The 26,745-nt window shown below is 43.2% G+C and overlaps 1 protein-coding gene across 3 annotated transcripts in view; it reads right to left on the bottom strand.

The window, feature by feature from the left end:
- Positions 1-234: 234 nt before the first annotated feature.
- The window catches only part of ADORA1 (adenosine A1 receptor), a 155,715-nt gene continuing 129,204 nt past the window's right edge, over positions 235-26,745 (bottom strand). For all 3 annotated transcript variants that reach the window (XM_040337367.1, XM_040337369.1, XM_040337368.1), the window contains exon 3: positions 235-994. In XM_040337367.1, coding sequence (XP_040193301.1) covers positions 343-994 — 652 coding nt within the window. In that variant the 3' untranslated portion in view covers positions 235-342. The remainder of the gene's footprint in view (positions 995-26,745) is intronic.

Raw genomic sequence — 26,745 nt, 5'->3', positions numbered from 1 at the left:
AAGTATGATTGTATAATTTCAATTTCAACATTTTTATAAAATTGCCACCTTTGTTTTTCCACCAGAGTGTGCTCAATGTGAACACATGGTGGCGGTATTATTATGTGTATTAGAAGTTAGTACTGAACGACATTTAGGGTTTACACTCCTATGTAAGAGCCTGGATAAGTCTGTATTCACCATATACACATGCAAAGTTTGCAGCAGAGATAAACAAACAGAATATGCTGAAGCTGAATTCTGCATATCATTTAACAGCACTTTATTGTTAAAATGGACAGTTGAACAGACAGTGGTTATTTGCTTATTTTGGAGTATTATAGTGTACAAAACCTGGGTACTTTAGAGGACATGTTTTGAACAAGATCTCTCAACGTTCGTTGTGTTTGCTCTGTTAAGTTCTCTTCCACTTTTGCAGCAGAAATATTTCTTCCAGATGTACAAAAACGTAAATCTGAATTTTTCAATACGGAAGGCATAGACAATGGGGTTCATAGCAGAGTTCCCATGGGTCAAAAAGATAGCAATGTAAGTTATGATCATAGGGGTGCTGCAAGTCTGGCAGAACAGTGTAATGCAGTTTAATGTGTGTAGTGGTAGCCAGCTTAGAGCAAATAATAATAAGATCAGAGCTAATGACTTGGCAATTTTCAGTTCCTTTCCATAGTACTTGTGTGGGTCCTTTGAGCTGGAAGACACCTTCTTGTTAAGCTGTCGCTGAATTAGGTTGAATACTTCCAAATAAATAATTAGCATCAGGATGAGGGGAGGAAGTACCCAGACAAAGAAATTGAAGTAGACCATATATTCCATACTGATCACAGTTTCAAATTCGCAGGTTATAATTATTTCACCAAAAGTGGAGTTCTGTTCTTTTCTCAGGCTGCTTATATTGTTCCATCCAAACATGGGAACCAAGCCAACAATGAAGGACAGGACCCAGCATCCGGTTATGGCAACCACGGCTCTTCTGGCTGTTACAAAACTTTTGTAACTGAAAAGGAAAAAGATATATGTTAATGAACAGGTAATTATGTAAAGGAGTCATTTACTACAGTTACATCACTAATTATAAGTAAATACAGTATAAAAAGATAGGAGGTTTTTGGAGGGACTGCCATGGCAGGTAAGACGCTTTGAGAACCAGAGCTCCTGACACCAGGATTGTCTACAGCATCTTCCAAAAACCTGAGAAAAAACAAATGCCTGGATTTACTAAAAAGCATAGGTAATAGTGGTCACCAATGGCCCCCTCTTATTTATCTCGGCATAGCGTTCCTTCAAAAAAAGGCTTATGGAGAGAATTTGAAGGCTGGTATTAATGACTCATCATACTAATCCAGTGGTTTAAAGTGGTTTAAAGACTTTAGACCACTGATCCAACAAAAGTATGCAGATCAGGAACTTGGGTTTAATGGGATTTTCTAGTCTGCATGCCCAGTCCAGGTCAGCAACTCAGAAAGTCATATAGTTGAAGGGTAACTAGTCTTAGAAGGTGTGCAACCTTAAGAGCAAAGATCTTGTCACCAGAATCCCCTGAAATCTGAAAAATCCATTAGGTGATTTAACAGTCTAGCATTAGCTAAAAAACAAAGTATCAGTTATGACACACGAGTGTCCGGGGGGGAGGGGCTGGAAGTAAAAGCCGGCAGTTAATCTATGGTTTTAACGCCCCCTCACCCCAAAACCCTTCCCTTCCCCAATTGTCAGCTTAGAGAACATGCAGCTGTTCAGGGCTGTACACATGCCTTAGCAAAATTTATTGGGTCTGCACTGCAACCACCTGTAATGCCTGCGGTGGTGCAGATTTTTCATGGTTAAAACAGACGATGAGGAAGCGACATATCTCCTTCTAGCCACCTGTCAACCACCTTCTGAAAAGTGATCAATCTCGGAGGGACAGTTAAAGGCATCCTCAAACACATAGAGTTCTTTCCCAGGACAGTTATGCTTGAGTAAATGAAGACGTTGAATGTCCATAGACCAGGACTGTCTATCTCAAATTAACCAAGATGTTAAATGGAGTAGGACATAAGTGGCTGCTTTTCCACTGGAGAGGGTGCATGTGCTTAAAGCGGAGGTTCACCCTAAAAACAAGTATATACCATTTAATCCAGCATACTGCCGACATGTACAGTATGCTGTTTTTTTTTTCGGTTTACATATCGTAGTATAGGTATTTTCCCCCCGGCTTCTGGGTAGTGAATCCCGCGGGAGTGGGCGTTTCTATTCAGAGACTAAGTGATTGACGTATGACAAAAGCTTCCCCACCGGTGCAAAATGCGCGTCATCAGTTTCCGAAAAAAGCCAAACGTTGGTGCGCAATCGCCGTATAGCGACGTATAGAGACGACTTGTAGTTCAGCTTCTTTCGGAAACTGGTGATGCGCATTATGCGCCGGTGGGGAAGCTTTTGTCATACGTCAACCACTTAGTCTCTGAATAGGAACGCCCACTCCCGCGAGATTCACTACCCGGAAGCCGGGGGGAAAATACCTATACTACGGTATGTAAACCGGAAAAAAAACAGCATTCTGTACATGTCGGCAGTATGCTGGATTGAATGGTATATACTTGTTTTTAGGGTGAACCTCCGCTTTAAAGATGAATTCCAGGTATGGTATGTTTTCACATAGTTACATTGGTCCAGCTTTTTGAACCAATTTAACTCTGTCTATACCATACCCAGCCAATGCCTGTGGAAGCTACAAATCACTGAAGTAGACACTGCTACTACAGTGATCTCCCTTACTTTTGGGTCCCATGCTGATGTATTCTGAACACAGGAGTTCAGCCGGTCAGCATGGATGTGATGTTACTGCCCTGTCTCTCCACCTTTTCCAACCAGAACACTTTTTTAGCATTTTTTCAGAACATTCAAAGCATTCATCCTGAATATCCAACCCCCTGTGTTTAAAATACATCAGGTTGACCACTCAGCACAGGACCCGAAAGCAAGGAAGATCATTGGAGTAGCGGGGCCTGCTTCAGTGATTTCCCGCTTCCAAAAACATTGACCAGATACCTGGAATTCATCTTTAACTGTAACATACTACTGTATATGCAGTAATCTATCTATATTATATATATATACACACACACATACCTACACCCAAACACACCATCACTGTAATTCTACTGCATCTCTATTAAAGTACAGTTATGGCCTTCTAATAAAAAAAGTAACACTAAATTATAAGTGCATCTGTGTTTTTTGTTAGTCCCCGCCGTAAAGTCCCACAAATGCCTGCTTAGCCTGCAGTGAAGTCCATTCCAATCAATGTAGCTTCCTGTGATGCTGTGGCAACTATGCTGCACTGCTCCAGAATTCAAAGCAGAGTTGCCACTCATGTAGATTGTGCTTGCTTGTGCCACAGTGGGATGAAAGTATGTTGTAGATAGTGGCTATCGGCATTGTCACTGCTGATTCACAAGCCTGTAGCTCGTATATCAGCACCTGGACACACCTAGTTTTGACAACTAATTTCTAGATTAACTGCAATGTCCCTGTTTCTGAAAATATCACTCTTCGAGCTGCATTGTCTGCAAGGAGGAGAAGGTTAAACACATTTGAAAGAGAATTTGTTCCTGTTTTTTGTTAACTTTATGAGGCTTATGCATCATGTTGTAACTGCATTTGGTACTTTTTTTTTCGATTGCCATACCATATCCTTTAGTTGTATTTTACATTAAACCCTCCCTTAGTTGGCTTATAAATGTTAAAAAAAAAAAAAAGAATGAAATTAAATAAAATAACAAAGAATTTGGTAATCAAATGTAATCTCTGCTGAATGAGAATAATTCCCCCCCCCCCTCCAGTATTTGGCTCAGATAGTTGGACATCTGTGCTTCATGGACAACAAGAGCACTGAACCCTTCTGGGCACACTACAATGGTGGCGGCTGTTTTACCAATCGCTCACAATGCATTGTCCTCATAAGTGTCACATGCAGTTGGCTGTGTTTGTAGTGAAGTCACGGACCTTTATCCGTTTGGCTGATGTGCTCTAGCTATATTGACATTTGTCACTGCTTCAACACACCATCATCTTTTCAGACAGACTATTATGCTTATATTCAAATGCAATGAAAACATACACGGTTTGCTAAACAGTACAAGAATGGAATAAATCATGATTGAACATTTCATATTGGAGCCAGTACTTCTGAAAAGACAGACTTTGCCATATTATTATCCATTTATTTTGTACAGCGACATTATATGCAAAAATATGAAACGCTAGAGGTACCAATTCATAAAGATTATAGAAAAAAAAGAACAGCGTTGTTTAGTGTAACTGATCGATTTTGAAACCTAATTGCTTGCCATTAGTATAACACACAATTGTGTTTTCTTTTGTCCAAGTTTAAATAACTCTTCCCTAAAACTTAAAACCTGCCTGAAGAAATTAAAGTGTAGAAAGGATAGATACAAGAGGGAAGGGACATCTGAAAGCACAAAAGGGTACTAGAGATGCTATTAAAGACAATGCAAAGATTATCAAAACGCCAACCTTCTGTGCCAAAACTGTCAAATTGATAATGTGAAGCTTCCCCTTTAAGTGTGACCACACAACTTAAAAACAGGACAAAATCAAAGTAAGGTGCTCAAAACATATTATGAAAAAAAGATAAAAAAATTGTGAACAAAATGACAATATAAAAAAAAAACACAAAAAAAAAAAAGCCATGAAAGATGCAATAATAAGAATATATGAGGAGTCTTCAAAAAGTTCCACACTTTTCTTAATAGAGTTAAAAAAAAGTGTGGAAACTTTTTAAAGAACCCTCATATACCAAGCAGTGGGACACAGTCCACTAGTGATACTCCAATTTCTCCACCAAGTGTGTCTCCAAAACACTTTCAGTTCTCCCACATGCTTCTCTTATATTGTACACCAGAAAACCACCCACCAACACATATATACTGTGCAATCACCACCTCAAAATTAACAAAGGTCTTGCCACACTCTTTAATAAACCAAAGATGCTATTTTTTAAGGACCAGGTAATTCCCTCTGCAAATTAGTTTCCCTTCACTGGACTCTATGCAGCCACCCAAACCAGAAAAAAATACCTGTAGCTTATAATGTCTATTATTAACCACTTCCATACAGGGCACGTATACACCTTCCCGCCCAAGCCAATTTTCAGCTTTCAGCACTGTCGCACTTTGAATGGCAATTGCGCGGTTGTGCTACACTGTACCCAAAATTGGCGTCCTTTTTTCCCCACAAATAGAGCTTTCTTTTGGTGGTATTTGATCACCTCTGCGATTTTTTTTTTTTGCGCAACAACTAAAAAAGACTGAAAATTTTGAAAAAAAATTACGTTTTTATTTTTTTCTGTAATTTTTTTTGTAAATAAGTAAGTTTTCTCTTTCAATTATGGGCACTGATATGGCGGCACTGATGGGCACAGATGAGATGGCACTGATGGACATCGATGAGGTAGTACTGACGGGCACATATGAGGTGGCACTGATTGGCGGCGCTGGTATGCGGCACTGATGGGCGCTGATATTGGGCACTGATGGGCACTCATAGGCGGCACTGATGGGCACACATAGGCGGCACTGATGGGCACACATGGGCGGCACTGATGGGCACTCATGGGCGGCACTGATGGGCACTCATGGGTGGCACTGATGGGCACTGTGGGGTGGCACAGATGGGCACTGTGGGGCGGCACTGATGGACACTGTGGGGCGGCACTGATGGACACTGTGGGGCGGCACTGATGGACACTGTGGGGCGGCACTGTTTTCCTTTTGTTGCCAGTCAGTGCCCATTTGTGGGCACTGATTGGCATCTTTATTTTTTTTTCCAGACTTATTTTTTTTTTTCAAACTTTTTTTTAGACTTTTTTTTTGCCCCGTTTTTATTATTTTTCCTGCCCTTTCCTGGTGGTCCAGGGTGGGCTTCCCTGGTGGTCCATGTGGCGATCCGAGGGGGGGCTGCGCTGATAAACAATCAGCGCGACCCCCCCCTGTCAGGAGAGCCGCCGATCGGCTCTCCTCTACTCGCGTCTGTCAGACGCGAGTGAGGAAGAGCCATCAACGGCTCTTCCTGTTTACATCGTGATCAGCCGTGGTTGGACACGGCTGATCACGTGGTAAAGAGTCTCTTTACCGAGATCGGTGTTGCGGGGTGTCAGACTGACACCCCGCAACAACGATCGCCACGATGCGCGCCCCCGGGGGCGCACAGCGGCTCAGAATCCTGAGGACGTCATATGACATCCAGTCAGGATTCTACAACCACTTTGCCGACGTCAATTTGTCATAGGCGGGTGGCAAGTGGTTAAACACAAGGAAAAGTGTTTTTTGCCAAACAAATTTTCATTTGGCCTTTTGTTTGTGACATGTCTTTCACTGATCATGATCTTCTATAAATTTGAGTGCAACTGAACTTTGGTTGGCAGTAAAAATATTCTTGAATGTACACAGCACCTGACTATCAGAAGTAGGGGTCTACTAGTAGGTATAAAAAAAATCTGTTGGACAAAGGTCACCAGCATTCTTCTGGTGCTCATAAATTATGGCTGTATTTTTGTTTATTGCATTGATTTCCTATGATCAGCAACTCTATTTAGTGGTCCTTGCTTGTTCCTTTCAGAAGTTGATTTTGTCTGAATGAAATATTTCAAGAAAGTTTGAATATAGCTACCCAAGGAAGCTGAGGATTATAGGAAAATAAACGTATTTAGCAAAATATGGCCAGCATTCATGGGGGGCTAGCTGCATGCTTGTGTCATCCAACAAACAAGCCCAAAATCGATTTGTCAGTATGCTGGCATTGCACCTGGAGATACTGCCAGCAATAGCAGTTCTGTTGCAGGTTGACAAAGGTTAAGCCACTGAACTTCTTTAGCTGGTCATTAGGTGGTCTATCTGCTGTGCATCTCTACAGCCAACTGATGAAGCTGAAAAGACAGGCTGATACTTTGGATGCTAATAACGAGGGAGTGGTTTAACATTGTCAGCTTGCAACAAGCAGGATCTCCAAGTAAAGAACTTGGCAACAGATTCACAATCATGGAAAATGTATACAATGAGACTTGTCAAACAAGACTAATGCCGCGTACACCCGATCGGAAATTCTGACAAAAATTTTTTTTATTTTTTTCCGACGGAATGTTGGCTCAAACTTGTGTTGCATACACGGTCACACAAAATTCCGACCGTCAAGAACGCGGTGACGTACAACACTATGACGAGCCGAGAAAAATGAAGTTCAATGCTTCCGAGCATGCATCGACTTGATTCCGAGCATGCATGCTTTTTGAGCGTCGGAATTGCATACAGACCACTTGTAATTTCCGACAAGAACTTTTCCCGTCGGAAAAATTGAGAACCAGCTCTCAAATTTTTGTTGTCAGAAATTCAGACAGAAAAAGTCTGATGGGGCCTACACATGGTCGGAAATTTCCGACCAAAAGCTAACATCGAACTTTTCTTGTCGGAAATTTCGATTGTGTGTAAGCGGCATTAGGCTTAGGTACACTTTAATGCTGGTTTTATTGTAGGCCAGTAGAGTGTGATTGATCATTTAAGAATACCATTTTATCATATTATTACAGATGGAATATTGGACACTTGTTTAAGATCAGAAAACCCATCAGAAAAAAGCCCCCATCCCTGGCACAACAGGGAAGGGCCTCCTCTCCAAAATGTGGCAGTAATCCTAGAAATGGCACAGCTCCCTATTGCCAGTAAGCAGCACATTGTCAACTGGGGGGCTCTTACCCCATTTGGCATTTACACAGAACCTTCTTTCCTTGCTCTCAACTGCTGAAAGGAGCAAGCAAGGAAAAGGAATGTGGGAACTCAAATGACCCAGTTACTTTGCACTGCGTGGAAAAAGAAAGGGATCACATTAAAGCTAAAGCTCATAAAAACAAATGTAGAAAATTCCCAAGAACCTTTTCTTCCCCTTTCTATTTCTAGACCCTCTCCTCTCTTTTTTTTTCTTGTCCATGGTGTGAAGGAGCCCATTGCCCCCCTAGCCATGGGCCATCATGCCATATGATTGGCAGATGAGGCTCTTCTAGGGTTAGAGTTTAGTTTTTTGTTTTGTTTTTTAAGTGTAAGCCTTATATATTACTAGGTTTCCCTCTGATTGTAGCAGGTAAAAGGCTAAAGGTTTGTAAGCACCCGGATTTTCTATTTTAACTGTCGAAATATTTTCAGTTAGATGATAACACTGGGAGGGAAACATCTCAGGTATTAATAATGTATGGGCATCTACATATATCATTAATGCATGAAAACATCTCCCTTTGATGAATCAGATGGCATTAGCATACACTGCAGCAGCTAAAAATACAGCTGCAAATGACATCTGATGTGGCAATATGTTGTTTAAACACATTGGACCCCATATGTCGAGCCCTTTCTGTCTGAGAAGTAGCGAGTGATAGGCCTCGTACACACGACCGAGGAATTAGTCGTAAATGAAACATAGTTTTCCTCGAGGAGTTCCTTGTTAGGCTTGTCGAGAAACTTGACAATCTTTCTTTGCCTACACACAGTCAAGACCAAATCTCGTTGTTCTCAAACGTGGTGACGTACAACACATACGACGGCAGGGGAAGTTCGATTCCACTGGCACAACCCTTGGGGTCGCTTTTGCTAATCTCATGTTACTGCGTGTTAAGTAAAAGTTTGGTAGGAGACGATTTGCACTTTTCAGTCTGTTGCAGCGTGAAAAATGTGCTATCTCCATTACAAACGCTACTTTTACCGAAGGTGCGCTCTCGTCTCATACTTTATTCTGAGCATGCGTGGGTTTCTAAGCATACACACGATCGTGTTTCTCGTCGTAAACCAGCCCGACGAGGAAATTGAGACTCCCGACGAGGAAAAAGAGAACTTGTTTTCTTTTTTTCTCGTCGAGTTCCACAACAGTTTTCTCGATGAAAAACATACACACGACCGTTTTCCTCTGCAAAAAAGCTCTGCCGCCGAGTTTCTTGATGGATTCTGTTGAGGAAAACGGCCGTGTGTACGAGGCCTCAGGATTCAAACTGCATTTGCCCTTCTATATCACATCAAATAGTCTGATGGAATCCTTTTTAAGCCCATGCTCCAAGGTGAGTGTGCTTTTCATGGTCCTATAGATGGATTATGTTATTTCAGCACAAAAATAGCATGACAGCGTTTAATAGACTTGTGGATGATTCTATTTAAAAAATAATAACATTAATACATTAAATAATTTTCTCTTGCATTTCTCTTCTCCAATATATAGCAGGATTACCCTTCTGCAGAATAGAAAATTAACATGTATTTTTATCCATTTTATCAGTGGGAATCCATTATAAAACAGGAGTATTCACATGGAGGGAGATAGAATCACTTACAGAAAAAAAACGACTATGACCTTGCTGGTAATGAAAGGTCTCGGTGTGTACTTGCAGCAAAGGCCTTTGAAGAGTCCAATGTTTTTTTAATCTCGACATGCACAATGTGTTGAATGTTAAAAAGAAGAATCAAAGCCTTATGTGTCGTAAGCTCTAAGAATTGATTGTGGAAATATGGAAAGCAGATATTAAAGAAAGCAGGATGCTATTTAAAGATCTTGTAAACCATAATGGCTGATATATATATATATATATATATATATATATATATATATATATATATACATACACACACACACAGACACACGCACAGTATCTCACAAAAGTGAGTACACCCCTCACTTTTTTGTAAATATTTTATTATATCTTTTCATGTGACAACCCTGAAGAAATTACCCTTTTCTACAATGTAAAGTAGTGAGTGTACAGCTTGTATAACAGTGTAAATTTGCTGTCGCCTCAAAATAACTCCACACATGGCCATTAATGTCTAAACTGCTGGAGTGAGTACACCCCTAAGTGAAAATGTCCACATTGGAACCAAAGCTTCAATATTTTGTGTGGCCACCATTATTTTCCAGCGCTGCCTTAGCCCTCTTGGGCATGGAGTTCACCAGAGCTTCACAAGTTGCCACTGGAGTCCTCTTCCACTCCTCCATGACGACATCACGGAGCTGGTGGATGTTAGAGACCTTGCACTTCTCCACCTTCCATTCGAGGATGCCCAATAGGGTTTAGGTCTGGAGACATACTTGGCCAGTCCATCACCTTTACCCTCAGCTTACTATATGCTGCACAAAACTCAAACTTCCTTTACCTTCTCTGACTGAGTTAAAATTATTTGTCTCACATGCTCCCCTGTCCAGACACTGCAGCTCTTAGAGGGTTTCAACAACAGAGGCAGAGCTGTTAATCCAGATAGTAGTGGACTTGATTATGCGTTCCTAGGTCCTGATTGATATTTTAAGCTGTACTGTTTTTAGCTCACTATCCCCAAACCATCTCCTGATAGAACAGAGCCTTGGGGGCAAGCTGCACATGCTCAGTTTGATGTGTATTGCTAGAGAGTTTTTTTTTTCTTGGGAGAGTGCATATGATCAGCACAGGGCCAATCGGCTCTGTTCAGCCAGAGGGTCAAGGGTCATGCAGCCTCATAGGATAATCAGAATGATAAATCTACTACACTTGGTGGTGCATTCCCTTTTTTCCCCTCTCCATATACACAATATTGTTGGTGTCGCATGTGTTGATTTAATATATTTTATTAGTCTGGTTAGATGAGAAAGAATACATTTTCATACCCTTGAAGGCATATACCCTGCAAACCCCACATTTATGGCAAGGATTCAATTCTTGAAAAAACTGAGATTTTCTCGGAGGGTCAACAATGTAAGGGGCCACAATATTTCACAGAGATGAAACTCCTCTATAAATGACATCAGGTCTTTCTGGGATCAGAGGACCTAGAAGAGAGTCATTCTGCAGAAATCGCCCATGGTTTTTAAAGATGTTTTTAATTGCGCCATGTTGTTGTGAATAAGATGTGAGAAACGCCCAAGTATATTTATCAAAATTGGGCACACATCCTCCATGAACCACCAACAGGTCCTCTCTATCTCTAGAGGCTACCTATTCATTGGCTATATTCAATTCCCTACTATTATAGACCTTTTCCAGGAACCTGGATCTAAGAATCTGAGATTGAACATAAAAATCTTCAATTTTGAAACAATTTCTCTTTAAAAAATGGCCCTTTGGAATTGCCTTCATCAATGAGGGGTGATGGCAACTCATGTGGTCCAGGTAGGAGTTTCTGTTTGTTTCTTTAAAATAAGTGATAGTCGGCAGACCCTCCACACCCACCTTGATGGTCAAATCAAGAAAATGTACTTGGCCAGCACTGGCTTCACACTGAAGTACAATGCTCTGATTATTAATATTAAGGGTACATATAAACTCATGCAGAGAATCTGATGTGCCATCCCATACTAGGAGGATGTCATCTATGTACCTACCCCAGAACACAAGCTTGCCTATATGCGTAGATGACATCCTCCTTCCAATGTGCCATAAACAAATTTAACGCACATCGCAACACCTCGTTTTTGAGCATAATATTGATTGCCATATTAGAAGTAATTATGTATCATAGCAAAATTCAGTAGTTCTAACAAAAAACAATCTGTTTAAAGCACAGGGTACTATCCTTCTGAAAGCAATATTTAACGGCACTAAGGCCTTAAACATGGGCAAAAATTGTATATAGTAAAGTGACATCAGCTGTGGCCAGTAGATAACCTTTTTTCCACTCTAAATTATTCAATGTATTGATTACGCTTGATGTAGCCTTTAAATGATGGTGTATTACAAACAAGCGGTTGTAAGAATTTGTCAATATATTTACATATGCAAGAGGTTACAGAGTTTATCCCACTAATAATGGGATGGCCAGGTGGGTTATTAAGACTCTTATGGATCATAGGAAGATAATACATCACAGGTACCCATGGTGCCAGGGGAACTAAAAATGCTTTGTCTTTTTTATTAATTACACCATCTTTGAAACCCCTTTCTATAATATTTAAAAATACTTTTTTATATGAGTTAGTTGGATTACATTGTAAGGGGGAATACGTGTCCACATCAGACAAAAGTCAATTCATTTCTGCATCGTAGGCGTCTTTACTGAGTACAACTACCCCCCCTTTTCAGCTGGTCTGATCACAATGTAATTTCTCTTGCGCAATTTCAGTAAACTTTCCTCAATGTGAATCCCTTATCTAAATCCTTACAGACCAAGTTAAGAAAAACAGAGACACAAAGGGCCATGGCCTTGGGGGGATTAAATAAAGAGGCGTTAGATAATTAAGTGTGTCTAAATCCACCATGATGTTGATTTTCCTGATAAACTTTTGAACATCAATAAATGTTCCAAATGTATTAAAGGGGTTGTAAAGGTACATCCCCCCCCCTAAATAGCTTCCTTTACTTTAGTGCAGTCCTCCTTCACTTACCTCATCCTTTGATTTTGCTTTTAAATGTCCTTATTTCTTCTGAGAAATCCTCACTTTCTGTTCTTCTGTCTGTAACTAAACACAGTAATGCAAGGCTTTCTCCCTGGTGTGGAGTGTCGTGCTCGCCCACTCCCTTGGACTACAGGAGAGTCAGGATGCTCTCTACATTGAAGATAGAGAAAGGAGCTGTGTGTTAGTGGGCGTCCTGACTCTCCTGTAGTCCAAGGGAGGGGGCGAGCATGACACTCCACACCAGGGAGAAAGCCTTGCATTACTGTGTGGAGTTACAGACAGAAGAACAGGAAGTGAGGGTTTCTCAGAAGAAATAAGGACATTTAAACGCAAAATCGAAGGATGAGGTAAGTGAAGGAGGACTGCAATAAGGTAAAGGAAGCTATTTAGGAAAAAATTTTTTTACCTTTACAACCCCTTTAAGTGATTTAGGGGGAGCATGTTTTAACCCCTTGTTGGAAACAAACTACTCTTCCTTGGAAAGACAGGTTCCACTAAGATTAAAAATGCCTGAGCACTTTGTTCTTTTTTTTACCTCTGCCTCCCCTCCCTCTTTGTTCATTTGGCCTTTTTCCTCCGCTTACGGGTGGGGGAAAAAAACATGATCCATCATTAGTCGTATTGAATCCTGGGGAGTTACCTGTGGTTTTCTATGATGATGGTCCATTTCTGGGATGTGAAATGGATGTTGAGTCACAATTCTCTGTTCCTCATGGGGGTCATAAAAGAATAATATCTATTGGCAGTTTTAGGAGGGTTATTGGGACATACTCCTCTACCATTACACTAACATGATGAAAATTGGGGGGGGGGGGGTAGGTTTGTAAAATGCAATAAAAAAACATTGTCATTTGAATTTTTATTTTTTTAAATGGTCCTTTAAGAGCTATGGGCGGAAGTGACGTTTTGCTATGGCATGCAGACAGGTGGAGGCCATCTTCCCCTCACTCGTCTCCATACCCAGCCATCAGAAGGACCGATCGCCTTCGCTGCTGCCGATGGCTCCGGTAAGCCCTATTATTGGAAACCGGACCGCCCGCTGAAGAGGAGGGTTTTGGCTGCTAGCTGCTGCCATAACAAAGATATCCCTCTTCAAGCAGCCACCTTATATCGGCGTGCGGCGGTCCAAAAGTGGTTAAGCTCACAAATCTTACGATCTAGTCGAGTCAATTTTTTTTCCATTTTCTCCCTATAAAGAACTGCAAGAGATTTAACCCTGTCTCATTAAAATAGGTGAACCATTCATCCAAACCCGCCTCATGGCCTTTTAAAAAGTGCACCACACCTGCAGAATATAATAGAAGTCTAAGGCAAAGCACAGCTAGCCCACTGCAACCACAGTGCAGGTAAACCGCAGCACATCATTGTGAAAGTTTAACCCCTTGGACCCTACAGAATCATGCAGTTGCAGTGTGCTTGCAGAGTGGCCCCATTTACTTGAATGGGACACAATTGGCAGGGCAGTAGCACCCACCAAAAGTAACAGGGAGTTTTATGTCCGCTGCAGCATGTGTACACCTTTGACTGCTGCCTCATTCACAAGTGCAGCAAGCACCACTGCTCCTCTGAAAAGTGATCCCACTGTGTTTGAAAGTTGGTGAGGAGGCGATATGTTGCCTCCTCACCACCTGATTTAAACCCACGATAAAAGTTTAAATCCGGTGTGAGCAGGCGACACTGTACCTGGTGATCTTTGACTTCTCCCATGTTGTTCAGGTAGATCTCTACCTCTTTAAGGTTGCCTACCCCTGCTCTAAATAAACCATGAGACCATATAGAATATCCACACTAAAACATATACAGTAATACCTCGCATTGCGAGTAACGCTGTACACAAGCGTTTCGCAAAACAAGCTATTATAAAAAATCCTGACTCGGTTTGCGAGCGTTGATTCGTGAAACGAGCAGGATTCAAGCCTCTGCAGTGTGCAGTACCACATTTGGCCAGAGATGCGGGAGCGCCGGTGACTCTCTGAGCCGCTCAGTTGCACTCGAAGCCACTCGGAAACATTTGGAGCGGTTTCAGGCCCCATACACACGACCAAACATGAATGCTGAAACTGGTATGTTCGGTCGTGTGTAGGCGCGAGCGGGCAGAATTCCAGCAAACATTTGCCCGCCGGGCCTTTTCCCAGCGGACAAATATTCCGCTCGGACATGTACGGTCGTCAGTACAGACCTACCGTACATGTCCGAGCGCCCGCCGTCCCTCGCATGCGTCGAATGACTTCGACGCATGCGTGGAAGCATTTAAAACGCAGGCCCACGTCATCGTCGCTGCGACGGCGCGGACACGCCCCGCGTATTGTTTACGCGCGGACTTCTGTACGATGGTTAGTACAGCCATCGTACAGAAGTCCCCGGGCAGACATGTACGGTGAAAACGGTCCGACGGACCGGTTTCATCGTACATGTTTGCCCGTGTGTACCCGGCCTCAGAGTGTTTCTGAGCATCTCCAGTGCCCCCCAACTCTGGCCACTTGCGGTACTGCATACAATAGAAGTCACTGTGGAGCAAATTATCTGAGTTTCCAATGACTTCTATGTCGCTTTGGATTACAAGCATTCTTCTGGAACGAATTATGCTTGTAATCCAAGGGACCACTGTATAGTACAGGTAAGCAGCCAATTTGTGACACCAAATGCAAAAATATAATAAGTGTATAAAGCAGAGCTAAAGATCAGTGTTGTGAAAACACAGATAAATTAAGCATAAACAAATCTAGTGATATCAAACTTGTTAATGTGAAAAACACAGGAGTAAAAAATATCACCAAAGACATGAAAATAAAGTCCATAAAAGCCCATATACAAGGGCTAAGTGCACAACAAAATTTTAACAGATTGTCCGATTCACTTGTTCCACTAGTGTCCCCACATTCTCAATTCGCAGTACTTCCACTACCAGGTGACACCAAGTGCTCAAGCTTCTTACCAGATCCTGTGGACCATCATATAGTATGGTCAAATGCGCATGTTAAATCCCCTTGTGAAGGGAAACTCCAAAGCACCAGACGTATATCCAGTCAGGGTTGGTTTTACAGCATGATGAAAAATAAAAAAAATAAACGCTCATAGTGTAACTTGTAAAACAATATTTAATAAAAAATTCAACAGAACGGAGTCACACTAGACAAATATTTGGGCAATAAGCTTAAAAACTTGCATTTAGCAATAAAATATAGCAAACACAGTTTCTCTTCTGGCGGTCAGCAAGCGTGTGTGATGCTGTATCGTCGTAGCCTCTCCAACGCATTTCGTCAGAGATGACATAGTCGGGGGACTGGCTTAGACAACCTACACCATGCTAGACATTTTAAAATCACTTCCTGGTAGCCAGGCAACCAACACAGGCTAAGTGATTTACCAAAATGCAACACATGTAAAAGAAGAGGAGCTGACGCAATAACCACATTATGATATTAAACACTTGATGGTGGAGGAACTCCATCTAGTGGGAGAGCAACATATTACACTTTAAAAAAACGAACCTTGACTGTACACAAATTATCGCCAGGGTATGCCCAATTGGCGCTGTTTTTGTATTCTCTTATCTTCTTTGAAATATAATAAATACTTAAATTTAAAATAAAATAAAAAAATGAATGTTTAAAATCTAGTCAAATGAACAGCAAAGCAAATTGTGCTTTAATGGTCACTTTTATGTAAAACTTTGATTTACAGGAAGAAGCTTTAAAGATTCATAATCTCACAAACCTACATGAATACATATTACCACTCCTGACCATCTAAACTTTTCCTGGTAGAGAGAACTCATGTCCGTAAAATGCACAAAATTAATTACTTCAGGGTCAAGCTGTGCACATAATACTAGAACAGACATAGCATATGCTGGACTTGTCTGCGCAATATTAAATCAAGACTAAAATTTAACCTTATATACTATGCAGGGATAGGCTAAAATTCTTCTTCCAACAAATCTGTTAACACATCTCAAATCATGAATAAAAATGTATTTATTTAGTATGTGGCTATTTGTCAAATCTGTTTAACATCTGAGGCTTCCTATCCAACGCTAATGACTACAGAGTGTAGGGACAGATGTGCACATGCCTACATCAATGTACACTATATTACCAAAAGTATTGGGACGCCTGCCTATGCACACAAATGAACTTTAATGGCATCCCAGTCTTAGTTCGTAGGCTTCAATTTTGAGTCCGCCCAACCTTTGCAGCTATAACAGCTTCCACTCTTTTGGGAAGGCTGTTCACAAGGTTTAGGGGTGTGTCTATCGGAATGTTTAACCATTCTTCCAGATGTCCATTTGTGAGGTCAGGCACTGATGTGGATGAGAAGGCCTGGCTCGTAGTCATCTCAAAGGTGTTCTATTGGGTTAAGGTCAGGACTCTGTGCAGGCCAGTCAAGTTCCTCCACCCCAAACTTGCTCATCTATGTCTTTTATAGACCTTGATTTGTGTACTGGTGCTCAGTCATGTTGGAACAGGAAGGGGCCATCCCCAAATTGTTCCCACAAAATTGGGAGCATGAAATTTTCCAAAATGTCTTGGTATGCTGATGCCATAAGACTTTCCATCACTGGATCTAAGGGGCCAAGCCCAACCCCTGAAAAACAATCCCACACCATAATCCTCCCTCCACCAAATAATGTGGACACACTCCCAAACCCTGTGAACGGCCTTCCCAAATGAGTTGAAGCTGTTATAGCTGCAAAGGGTGGGCCAACTCAATACTGAACCATATGGACTAAGACTGGAATAATATTAAAGTTCATTTGTGTGTAAAGGCAGGCGTCCCAATACTTTTGGTAATATAGCGTATGTTGGAAGTGAGTGCTAGTAACTACTGAACCATTCAGAGCAGATTAGCAGTATCCAACACTTTGGGATAGACTGCTATCCTTTGGCAAGGGGCCACTTATTTGGCCCCTGCTGTTTCGGGTGCAGTAAAAGTTACAAGACAAAAAGGGATTTGTTTAGCGTTAGGGGTTGGGTTAGCTTTAGGATCCAGAGTTAAGGGGGTATAAAGTTAACTGCCAGGCAAAAAGCACCAAAGAACTAAGGGCCAGATTCAGGTAGAAGTGCGGCAGGGTAACGTATCGTAGATACGTTACACCGCCGCAAGTTTTCATCGCAAGTGCCTGATTCACAAAGCACTTGCGATGAAAACTACGCCAGCGGCCTCCGGCGTAAGCCCGCGTAATTTAAATGGGCGTGTGCCATTTAAATTAGGCGCGCTCCCGTGCCAGACGTACTGCGCATGCTCCGTTTTGTAACTCCCGCCGTGCTTTGCGCGAAGTGACGTCATTTTTTCGAACGGCGACGCGCGTATCGGAATTCCGTATTCCCGGACGGCTTACGCAAACGACGTGAATTTTTAAATTTCGACGCGGAAACGACGGGCATACTTTAGACAGCAATACGTTTGCTGTCTAAAGTTAAGGCACCCAAAACGACGACTAACTTTGCGACGGGAAACTAGACTAGCGGCGACGTAGCGAACGCAAAAAACCGTCGTGGATCGGCGTAGCTCCTAATTTTCATACCCGAAGCTGGTTTACGACGCAAACTCCCCCCAGCGGCGGCCGCGGTACTGCATCCTAAGATCCGACAGTGTAAAACAATTACACCTGTCGGATCTTAGGGCTAACTATGCGTAACTGGTTCTATGAATCAGTCGCATAGATACTCTGAGAGATACGACGGAGTATCTGAGATACTCCGTCGTATCTCCTTTGTGAATCTGGGCCTAAAACCCCCACCCAACTGGTAACACTGTCTGTCCTCGGGTGGCAATGTTTATTCACCGTACTGTGTCTGTAGAGGAGCAGTGACATTCGTGCCATCTGTGATTTATATGAGACATGTTAACACAGCCAAGAATTAACTTACTCATCTATTTTTTTTGTAAAGAAATATGTGTCTTTTTGTAAATGAAAACAATGTAATATAATTGAATTATATAAAAAAAAAACACAGCCAAGAATTGCACAGGCACCAGCCAATATCTGATTGTGTCTTCTCTGAGCCAGCATTTAGCATGGGCAGTGGATGGAGGTCCACCCTGGATCATGCATGAACAAAGACATTGCCAGGAGGGAAAATGTCATCTTTGTGCAAGGTAATAAAAATATAATACAGTGCTTAGCATACATGAAAAAATATTATCCAATGCTCGACTCACATAAAGGTGTAAGTTTAGCTGTTGGCGTATGTGTTAAGGGCTCAGGTAGCGGGAGAGGTTAAAGGGGTTGTAAAGCCTCCTGTTTTTTCACCTTAATGCATCCTATGCATTAAGGTGAAAAAACACCTTGCAGTGTCCAGCCCCCCGAGCCCCCAGTTTACTTACCTGAGCCCTGAACTTCTGAGGGTGTGATCCTGCATCGTTCTCCCCATGGCTGATCAGCTCTACATTGGATAGATTGATAGCAGTGCAGCCATTGGCTCCCGCTGCTGTCAATCAAATCCAATGACGTAGCCGTCTGGGTGGCGGGGTCGAATCATACAATCGGCGGCTATGGACACCAATTGTATGGCACGGGAGCGTGCCCGCAAGGTAGCCACCCCAGGAGAGAGCTTCCCAGAGGGGGTTAGCTCCTGCGGGGAGGAGCCGCGTGAGCCACCGTGGGACCCCAGAAGAGGACGATCGGGGCGAAAAACTAACTGCACAGTGGAGGTACAGTACCTGTTGCCGAGAATGTGTTTCCAGCACGACGGCATCGCGCTGATTCTCGGCGACAGGGTGCCGACATCTCGCACTCGCTGGAATCGAAAAAGCACATTCCAGCGAGAGCGTCATAGAAGTGACGGGGATCCGACTTGGATTCCCACCAATTCTAGCCGCTGCGTTTGGTATGAATCATGAGGGGGAACTCCACGCCAAATAAAAAAACGGCATGGGTTCCCCCCAGGGGCATACTAGGCCCTTAGGTCTGGTATGGGGTGTAAGGAGAACCCCCCTACGCCAAAAAAACGGTGTGGGGGTCCCCCTACAATCCATACCAGACCCGTATCCAAAGCACGCTACTCGGCCGGTCAGGAAAGGAGTGGGGACAAGCGAGCGCCCCTCCTGAGCCGTACCAGGCCGCATGCCCTCAACATGGGGGGGTTGGGTGCTCTGGGGCAGGGGGGCGCCCTGCGTCCCCCCCACCCCAAAGCACCCTGTCCCCATGTTGATAAGGACAGGGCCTCTTCCCGACAACCCTGGCCGTTGGTTGTCGGGGTCTGCGTGTGGGGGGCTTATCGGAATCTGGGAGCCCCCTTTAATAAGGGGGCCCCCAGATACTGGCCCCCACCCTAGGTGAATGAATATGGGGTATATAGCCATTCACCTGGCGGGAAAAAAGTGTAAAAAAACACACTACACAGGGTTTTTAAAGTAATTTATTAGTCAGCTCGCTTGTCCCCACTCCTTTCCTGACCAACCTGGCGGCATGCTTTGGATACGGGTCTGGTATGGATTGTAGGGGGACCCCCACGCCAGTTTTTCGGCGTAGAAGGGGTTCTCCTTACACCCCATACCAGACCTAAGGGCCTGGTATGCCCCTGGGGGGGAACCCATGCCGGTTTTTTATTTAAAATTTGGCGTGGAGTTCCCCCTCATGATTCATACGCGGATAGAATCCAAGTCCGATCCCCGTCGCTTCTATGATGACTTTTACCCCATTGCGGCGAGCCGTCTCGGCGCTGGCTCCCGCGACGGGGCTCGTAGGTGGTCAATCTCGCTGAGAAAGGGAGCGAGATTGACACAATATCGCGGTCACCTACTGTAAGTATGACATGTTTGTTATTTTAAAAAAAAAGTGAACCTTTAGTGGCACTTTAATGTTACTCTAAGCTTTATGCCGCGTACACACGGAATTGCTGCCAAAAAAAGTTTGATGTGAGCTTTCGGTCAGAAATTCCGACCATCAGACTTTTTCTGTCGGAATTTATTCTCAGCTTATTCTCAAATTTTCCGACGTGAAAAGTTCGACGCATGCTCGGAAGCATTGAGCTTCATTTTTCTCGGCTCGTCGTGGTGTTGTACGTCACCGCGTTCTTGTGTGACCGCGTTTGAGCCAACAATCCGTCTGAAAAAAATCCACGGTTTCTTGTCGGAATTTCCAATCGTTTGTACGCGGCATTAGTGTTAAGCTTGCCATATACTGGTAGATTTTTAACAAACGTTCATACAAACTTGTGAAAGTGCGAAATTCTCATTTGACTGCTGGACAAAAATCATTCAAGAGTGCTTTAAAATGTAATTAGCTTTTAACAGAAAATTCCGGTAAAAATTGGACTTTACCAAAAATTCATTTCTAATTTCTAGTATGTGGTTTACATTCTGTAGAGAAAAAAAAACATATTCCATTCTGCTCCTTCAAATTCTCCCTTCGCTGAGATCGATAATAAACATCAATTTGATCCCTATAATGATTGCAAAAAGCAAACAATAAACTTTAGGAATTCTTTCGATTTAAGTGACCCTTAGGAACTTCAGTATTTGCTGTTTTTAGTGCAGAAACCCCATGCAGAGCCCTAATGTTCCTAGGTTCCCGAAGCTGAAGACAAACACTGCATTGAAAGTCGATACATATTGAGTTGAGTGTTACTATGACAGCAAGTATTTGCTGTTGAATTTCTCAGGCCATCTTGAGGGCATCATTTTTGGTCGGCTGTATGAGATCTCTCGGTGGGGATTGGGGGAGGGGGAAGCTATCCTCACTGGGAGAACACATTGAATATTGCTATTGGCTTTACCAGCCGCTGACAAGAATCGCACATAAAATCCGAAAGGCAGGTTGTACCCAAGTTAATTGATCGATTGATTGATCAACTTGGGTACACTCAGTCTGCCCATACATGGTTCAAATCTTGGCCGGTTCCTGCTGAACTAGCCGAGAATTATAGAGCATCAAAATATCAGCGATAGGAGTGTTTTTTTATACATTTTAATAATAAATATTATTTAATAAAAAAATTGCAGAGCTATTCATCCTGTGAAACAGCCTGTACATTCGTTCTGTGCAAGGTGTAGGCAAAAACCAAAAACTGCTTTTATTATCCATTCAGTAAAGTGGTTGCAAAGACTGAAGGCGTTCAGTATGCAGCCCCCCCCCCCCCCCTTAATACTTACCTGAGCCCAATCTCAACCCAGAAATGTGCATGAGAGCTGTCGCTGTCCTGGCTCTCTGCCTCCTCATTGGCTGAGATACAGTAGCAGAAGCAAATGGCTCCTGCTGCTGTCAATTGCAGCCAATGAGGAAGGACTGGTGGGCAGGGCCGAAGCGGGATCCCTCCTCTGTCACCTTTTTTCTCTTGGTGTCAGGAAAACCTGTCCTAAGTGATTTATGCTGGTAACACAGAAATTAAGCAGCAGACAGAAATGACACTTAGGCCTCGTACACACGACCGGACATGTCCGCGGACCAGTTTCAGAGGACAGATCCGATCGTGTGTACAGGCTAGCGGACAGATTTCCAGCGGACAAAAGTTTCTTAGCACGCTAAGAAACTTGTCCGCTGGAGAGCTGTACGTCGGACATGTCCGCTGGTTAGTACGTCTAACCAGCGGACCGAAATCCCGCACATGCGTCGAATTGATTCGACGCATGCGTGGAAGCATTGAACTCGCGCGATAGAGAACGTCGGTGTCGTCTACGTCACTGCGTTCTCTGTCCGCGGGGATTTCGGTTTGATGGTGTGTACAGCGGACCGTTTTAATCGGACATGTCCTGTGGTGTGTACGAGGCCTTAGTGCTCTGAATTGAGACAATTACACACTATAGAGGGATATGCTTTGTTCATATTTCATGTCTGAGGTTTACACCCCCTTTAACAAGCCTTTTTCTGTTAAAGCCTAACTCCAGTCACTGTTATTATCTACTTTAGTTTACTTTGAATATGTGATTTTTTTTTTTTACTTGCACTTAAACTTTTCATACTTCAGGAGTTCCTGAACTTGTAACTATGTAAGCTTCGCTATATGCTGCTAGAATGCACAGCAAGAGCCATACTTCTGACACCCCGCTGCATCAGAATGGGGTCTTTGATAGACATTAGTCCTGGTCCTGTGCCTCCATGCCTCTGCTGTGCTATTCACAAAGCACAGCTGCAATGCCATTACTGTGCTGTGCTTTGTAAGGGGCACAGCAGAGAGAGGTGGGCAGAGACTCAGCACCAGGAGTTTTCATCTCAGCATTGCCGAAATGATATACTGAGCACACAGTATGACTCTTCTGCATTAAAAATCCTGCCTGTCTGCCTTTCTGGGCTTAAAGTGTTACTAAACCCAGTAATATGAAAATAGTTCATCTGCCCCCCCCCCCCACCCCCGAAATGTTCACAGTTTATAAATCTTCTTTTTACATTAAAATATTGACACTACAGTATATACCTTTTTGGCTGATCTGTATACCACCGTCAGTGATAAACTGAACAGTTTCTCCAGTGCTGAGAGTTCAGGTAGGAGGAGATTTCCACTACAGACTGTATACACGCCCACATGTGTGATGTCAATATCATGTGACCTGGCTAGTTTAGCTCAACAAGGATATATTCTCTACAGCATAAAACTGAGCATGTGCAGGTCAGCTAGTCTGCCTGTGTTGGCTGGCATTCCTTAGACAGACAGTACAGGGAGGGGAACATCTATGTATAAAGGATAAAACAGCCTTTTCACACAATGCAAAGGATTAACCCCTTAAAGGGGTTTGTAACGGTTCGTTTTTTATTTTCTAAATAGGTTCCTTTAAGTTAGTGCATTATTGGTTCACTTACCTTTTCCTTTGATTTCCCTTCTAAGGGCTAGATTCAGCAATGATTTACGCCGACGTATCTATAGATACGCCGCGTAAATTCAAAGCTGCGCTGGCGTATCTTCTTTCTGTATTCAGAAAGCAAGATACGCCGAAATTAGGCTAAGATCCGACTGGCGTAAGTCTCTTACGCCGTCGTATCTTAGGGTGCAGATTTACGCTGGCCGCTAGGTGGCGCTTCCGTCGTTTTCGGCGTAGAATATGCAAATGACCTAGATACGCCGATTCACAAACGTACGTGCGCCCGTCGGAATTTTTTTACGTTGTTTGCGTAAGGCTTTTCCGGCGTAACGTTGCTCCTGCTTCTAAGAGGCGTACGCAATGTTAAGTATGGACGTTGTTCCCGCATCAAATTTTTAATTTTTTACGTCGTTTGCGTAAGTCGTTTCGCGAATAGGGCTTTGCGGAAATTACGTCCACGTCGAAAGCATTGACGATTTGCGGCGGAATTTCGAGCATGCGCACTGGGATTCTTTCACGAACGGCGCATGCGCCGTTCGTTAAAGACGTCATTTACTTGGGGTCATGTTTTATTTACATAAAACACGCCCACCTCTAGCAAATTTGAATTTGGCGTGCTTACGCCGGCTGATTTACGTTACGCCGCCGCAACTTACGGAGCAAGTGCTTTGTGAAAACTGCACTTGCCCGTGTAAGTTGCAGCGGCGTAGCGTAAATAACATACGCTACGCCCGCACAAACTTACGGCGGGCTACTTGAATCTAGCCCTAAATGTTTTTTTTCTTTGTCTGAATTTCTCACTTTCTGTTTCTCCTCAGTAAGGTGTTCAGTAAGCTTTTCTGGCTGACTAAACACTGCTCAGATAATGGGGCAAGCTTACTGAGGAGAAACAGGAAGTGAGAAGTTCAGACAAAGAAACAAAACATTTAGAAAGTAAATGGAAGGAAAAGGTAAGTGAACCAACAATGCACTAGCTTAAAGGAACCTATTTAGAAAATAAAAAACAAACCTTTACAACCCCTTTAAAGGAACACTAAAGGTTTGTTTTTTATTAGATCAATTGATTGCTGTAAACTACAGCATTTAAATATCACTTACCTTGTTTTTCCTTTTGACCTCCAAAATACAGTAATCCAAGTTTGAAAATGCCATTTCCTCTCTCCCTCTTCTTGCTTTCCACCAGCATCTGAGCCGTTTTGCATGGTGGAAAGCAGAATGTGCTCACCCCCTCCCTATGACTACAGCCCTGCGTGAAGATGCTCTCTTATCCCTCACAGGCATGGAGGCTAAGCCTAATGGGAACTGTAGTTCCCATTAGGCCGTGATATATCAAGAATGAATGCGCACCGCAAACCAGGAAGTCAGTGAGAATAATGAATCAGGAGTGCTGGAGGTGAATAAAACAGCTCGATTTCAACAGGTATCAAACTAGTTATAATGCAAAACATTACTTTTTACTTTATCAGCTACTGTCAGACTTTAATTTAGGAGGAAAATATTTTTGTCTTTACAACCCCTTTAAAGCGGTTGTAAACCCATCGATGTAACACTTAAAAAAACTGTTAACATTCCCGGCATGCCGGGAATGCTAACTGCACATTGGTTGTGCTCTCAACCAAACTGTCAAACCATCCAATGGCTGGTGTCATAACTGATCACATGTGCAGCTTCATGGCAGTTGAAGATTGAACAAAGGCCAAGATGGCAGCTTCCTTGGCTGAAAAAGATAGGAGGGTTTACAACCGCTTTAAGTTCCACAGTAAGGCCCCTTTCAGACGTCCGCTCCGTCTGTCCGTTCATTACAAGTCTGTTAACGGACTTGTAATGAATCCCTATGGGGACGCGTCCGTTAGCGGATGGAGCATCCGCTAGCGTCCGCATCAGTCGGGTTCCGCTTTTCCGAACGGAAGAAACCCTATTTTTCTTCCGTTCGGCGGAGCGGAACTGATGCAGACGGACAGACGGTCCGTCTGCATCAGCGGACCTTCAGTCATTTTCATCTTCCCATCTATTAAATCCTCTTCCCTTGTTGTTTTAACTTTGGATAGCAATTTTTTTTTCTGAAAGTAAATACCTTATACAGCCCACTTTCTGTTTCTTGTTGGGTCATTAGCCTAGGCTTATGACATCATGCATCCCGCTCTCTCACTCTCGTAAAAGTTTGCCAGGATGGGAGGGGGGATGAGTCATACAAGGGCCAATGAGAGCTACAGGGCTGCAGAGCTGAAGGTGTGCCTCTGTGTAAATCCAGGAAGTGAACAGGCAGCAGCTTCAGTTAAAATGGTGCAGCCACTTAGTGGAGGGAGATTTCTGCAGCATATTTGGCAAATACAGAATTCACAGTATGTATAAAATATGCAAAGTGGTTGGAGGGAAGTTTCAGATTGGCAAAGATGATTTTATTACAAATTATGCGAGCGGACTGCAGTTCCTCTTTTTAAGTTCCTCTTTAAGGAAATGTCAAAAAAAATATTTAACCTGCCAATGACATATTGACGTCGGCAAAGTGGTTGTAGAATCCTGACTGGGCGTCATATGACGTCCTCAGGATTCTGAGCCGCTGCGCGCCCCCAGGGGGACTCTTTACCTTGATCGTTGTTGCGGGGTGTCAGTCTGATCCAATCACGGCTGATCACGATGTAAACAGGAAAAGCCGGTAATCGGCTTTTCCTCACTCGCGTCTGCCAGACGGGAGTAAAGGAGAGCCAATCGGCTGCTCCTGTGACAGGGGGGGGTTTGTGCTGATCGATTATCAGCACGGCCCCCCCGAGGATGCCCACTGGACCACCAGGGATGCCCACTAGACCACCAGGGATTAAACAAATAAAAATAAAGGTATGCCACCCTAGACCACCAGGGATAAGGACACAAAAAATGGATGCCAATCAGTGCCGCAATGGATGCCAATCAGTGCCCACAATGGGCATCACTGATTGGCAGGCATTGTTTGGCACTGATTGGTATCCATTAGTACAACACATACAATAGTGCCCATCTATGCCCATCCATGCCACCTATCAGTGCCCATCCGTGCTGCCTATCCGTGCCCATCCGTGCCGCCTATCCATGCCGCCTATCCGTGTCCAGCCGTGCTGCCTATCTGTGCCCATCTGTGCCACCTATCCATGCCCATCCGTGCCGCCTAGCCAAGCCCATCCATGCCGCCTATCCGTGCCCATCCGTGCCGCCCATCAGTGCTGCATATTAGTGCCCATCAATGCCACCACATCAGTGCCACCTTATCGGTGCCCATCAGTGCCGCCTTATCAGTGCCTGTCAGTGCAGTACCATCAGTGAAGGAGAAAACGTACTTATTTACAATGTTTTATAACAGAAACAAAAAAAAACATTTTTTTTTCTAAATTTTCGGTAATTTTTTTATTTATTTTTTGCAGAAAATAAATATCCCAGAGGTGATCAAATACCACCAAAAGAAAGCTCTATTTGTGGGTACAAAATGAGAAAAATTGTGTTTGGGTACAGTGTAGCATGACCGCGCAATTGTCATTCAAAGTGCAACAGCGCTGAAAGCTAAAAATTAGTCTGGGCGGGAAGGTGTATACATTCCCTGCATGGAAGTGGTTAAGCAAGAAAGATCCACTGTTGATGTCATGGCAC

The sequence above is a fragment of the Rana temporaria genome, chromosome 2 (assembly GCF_905171775.1).
Source record: "Rana temporaria chromosome 2, aRanTem1.1, whole genome shotgun sequence".
Classification (NCBI taxonomy): Eukaryota; Metazoa; Chordata; class Amphibia; order Anura; family Ranidae; genus Rana; species Rana temporaria.
Note: the sequence above shows the minus strand (reverse complement) of the source record. Positions and strands in the feature narration are given on the sequence as shown.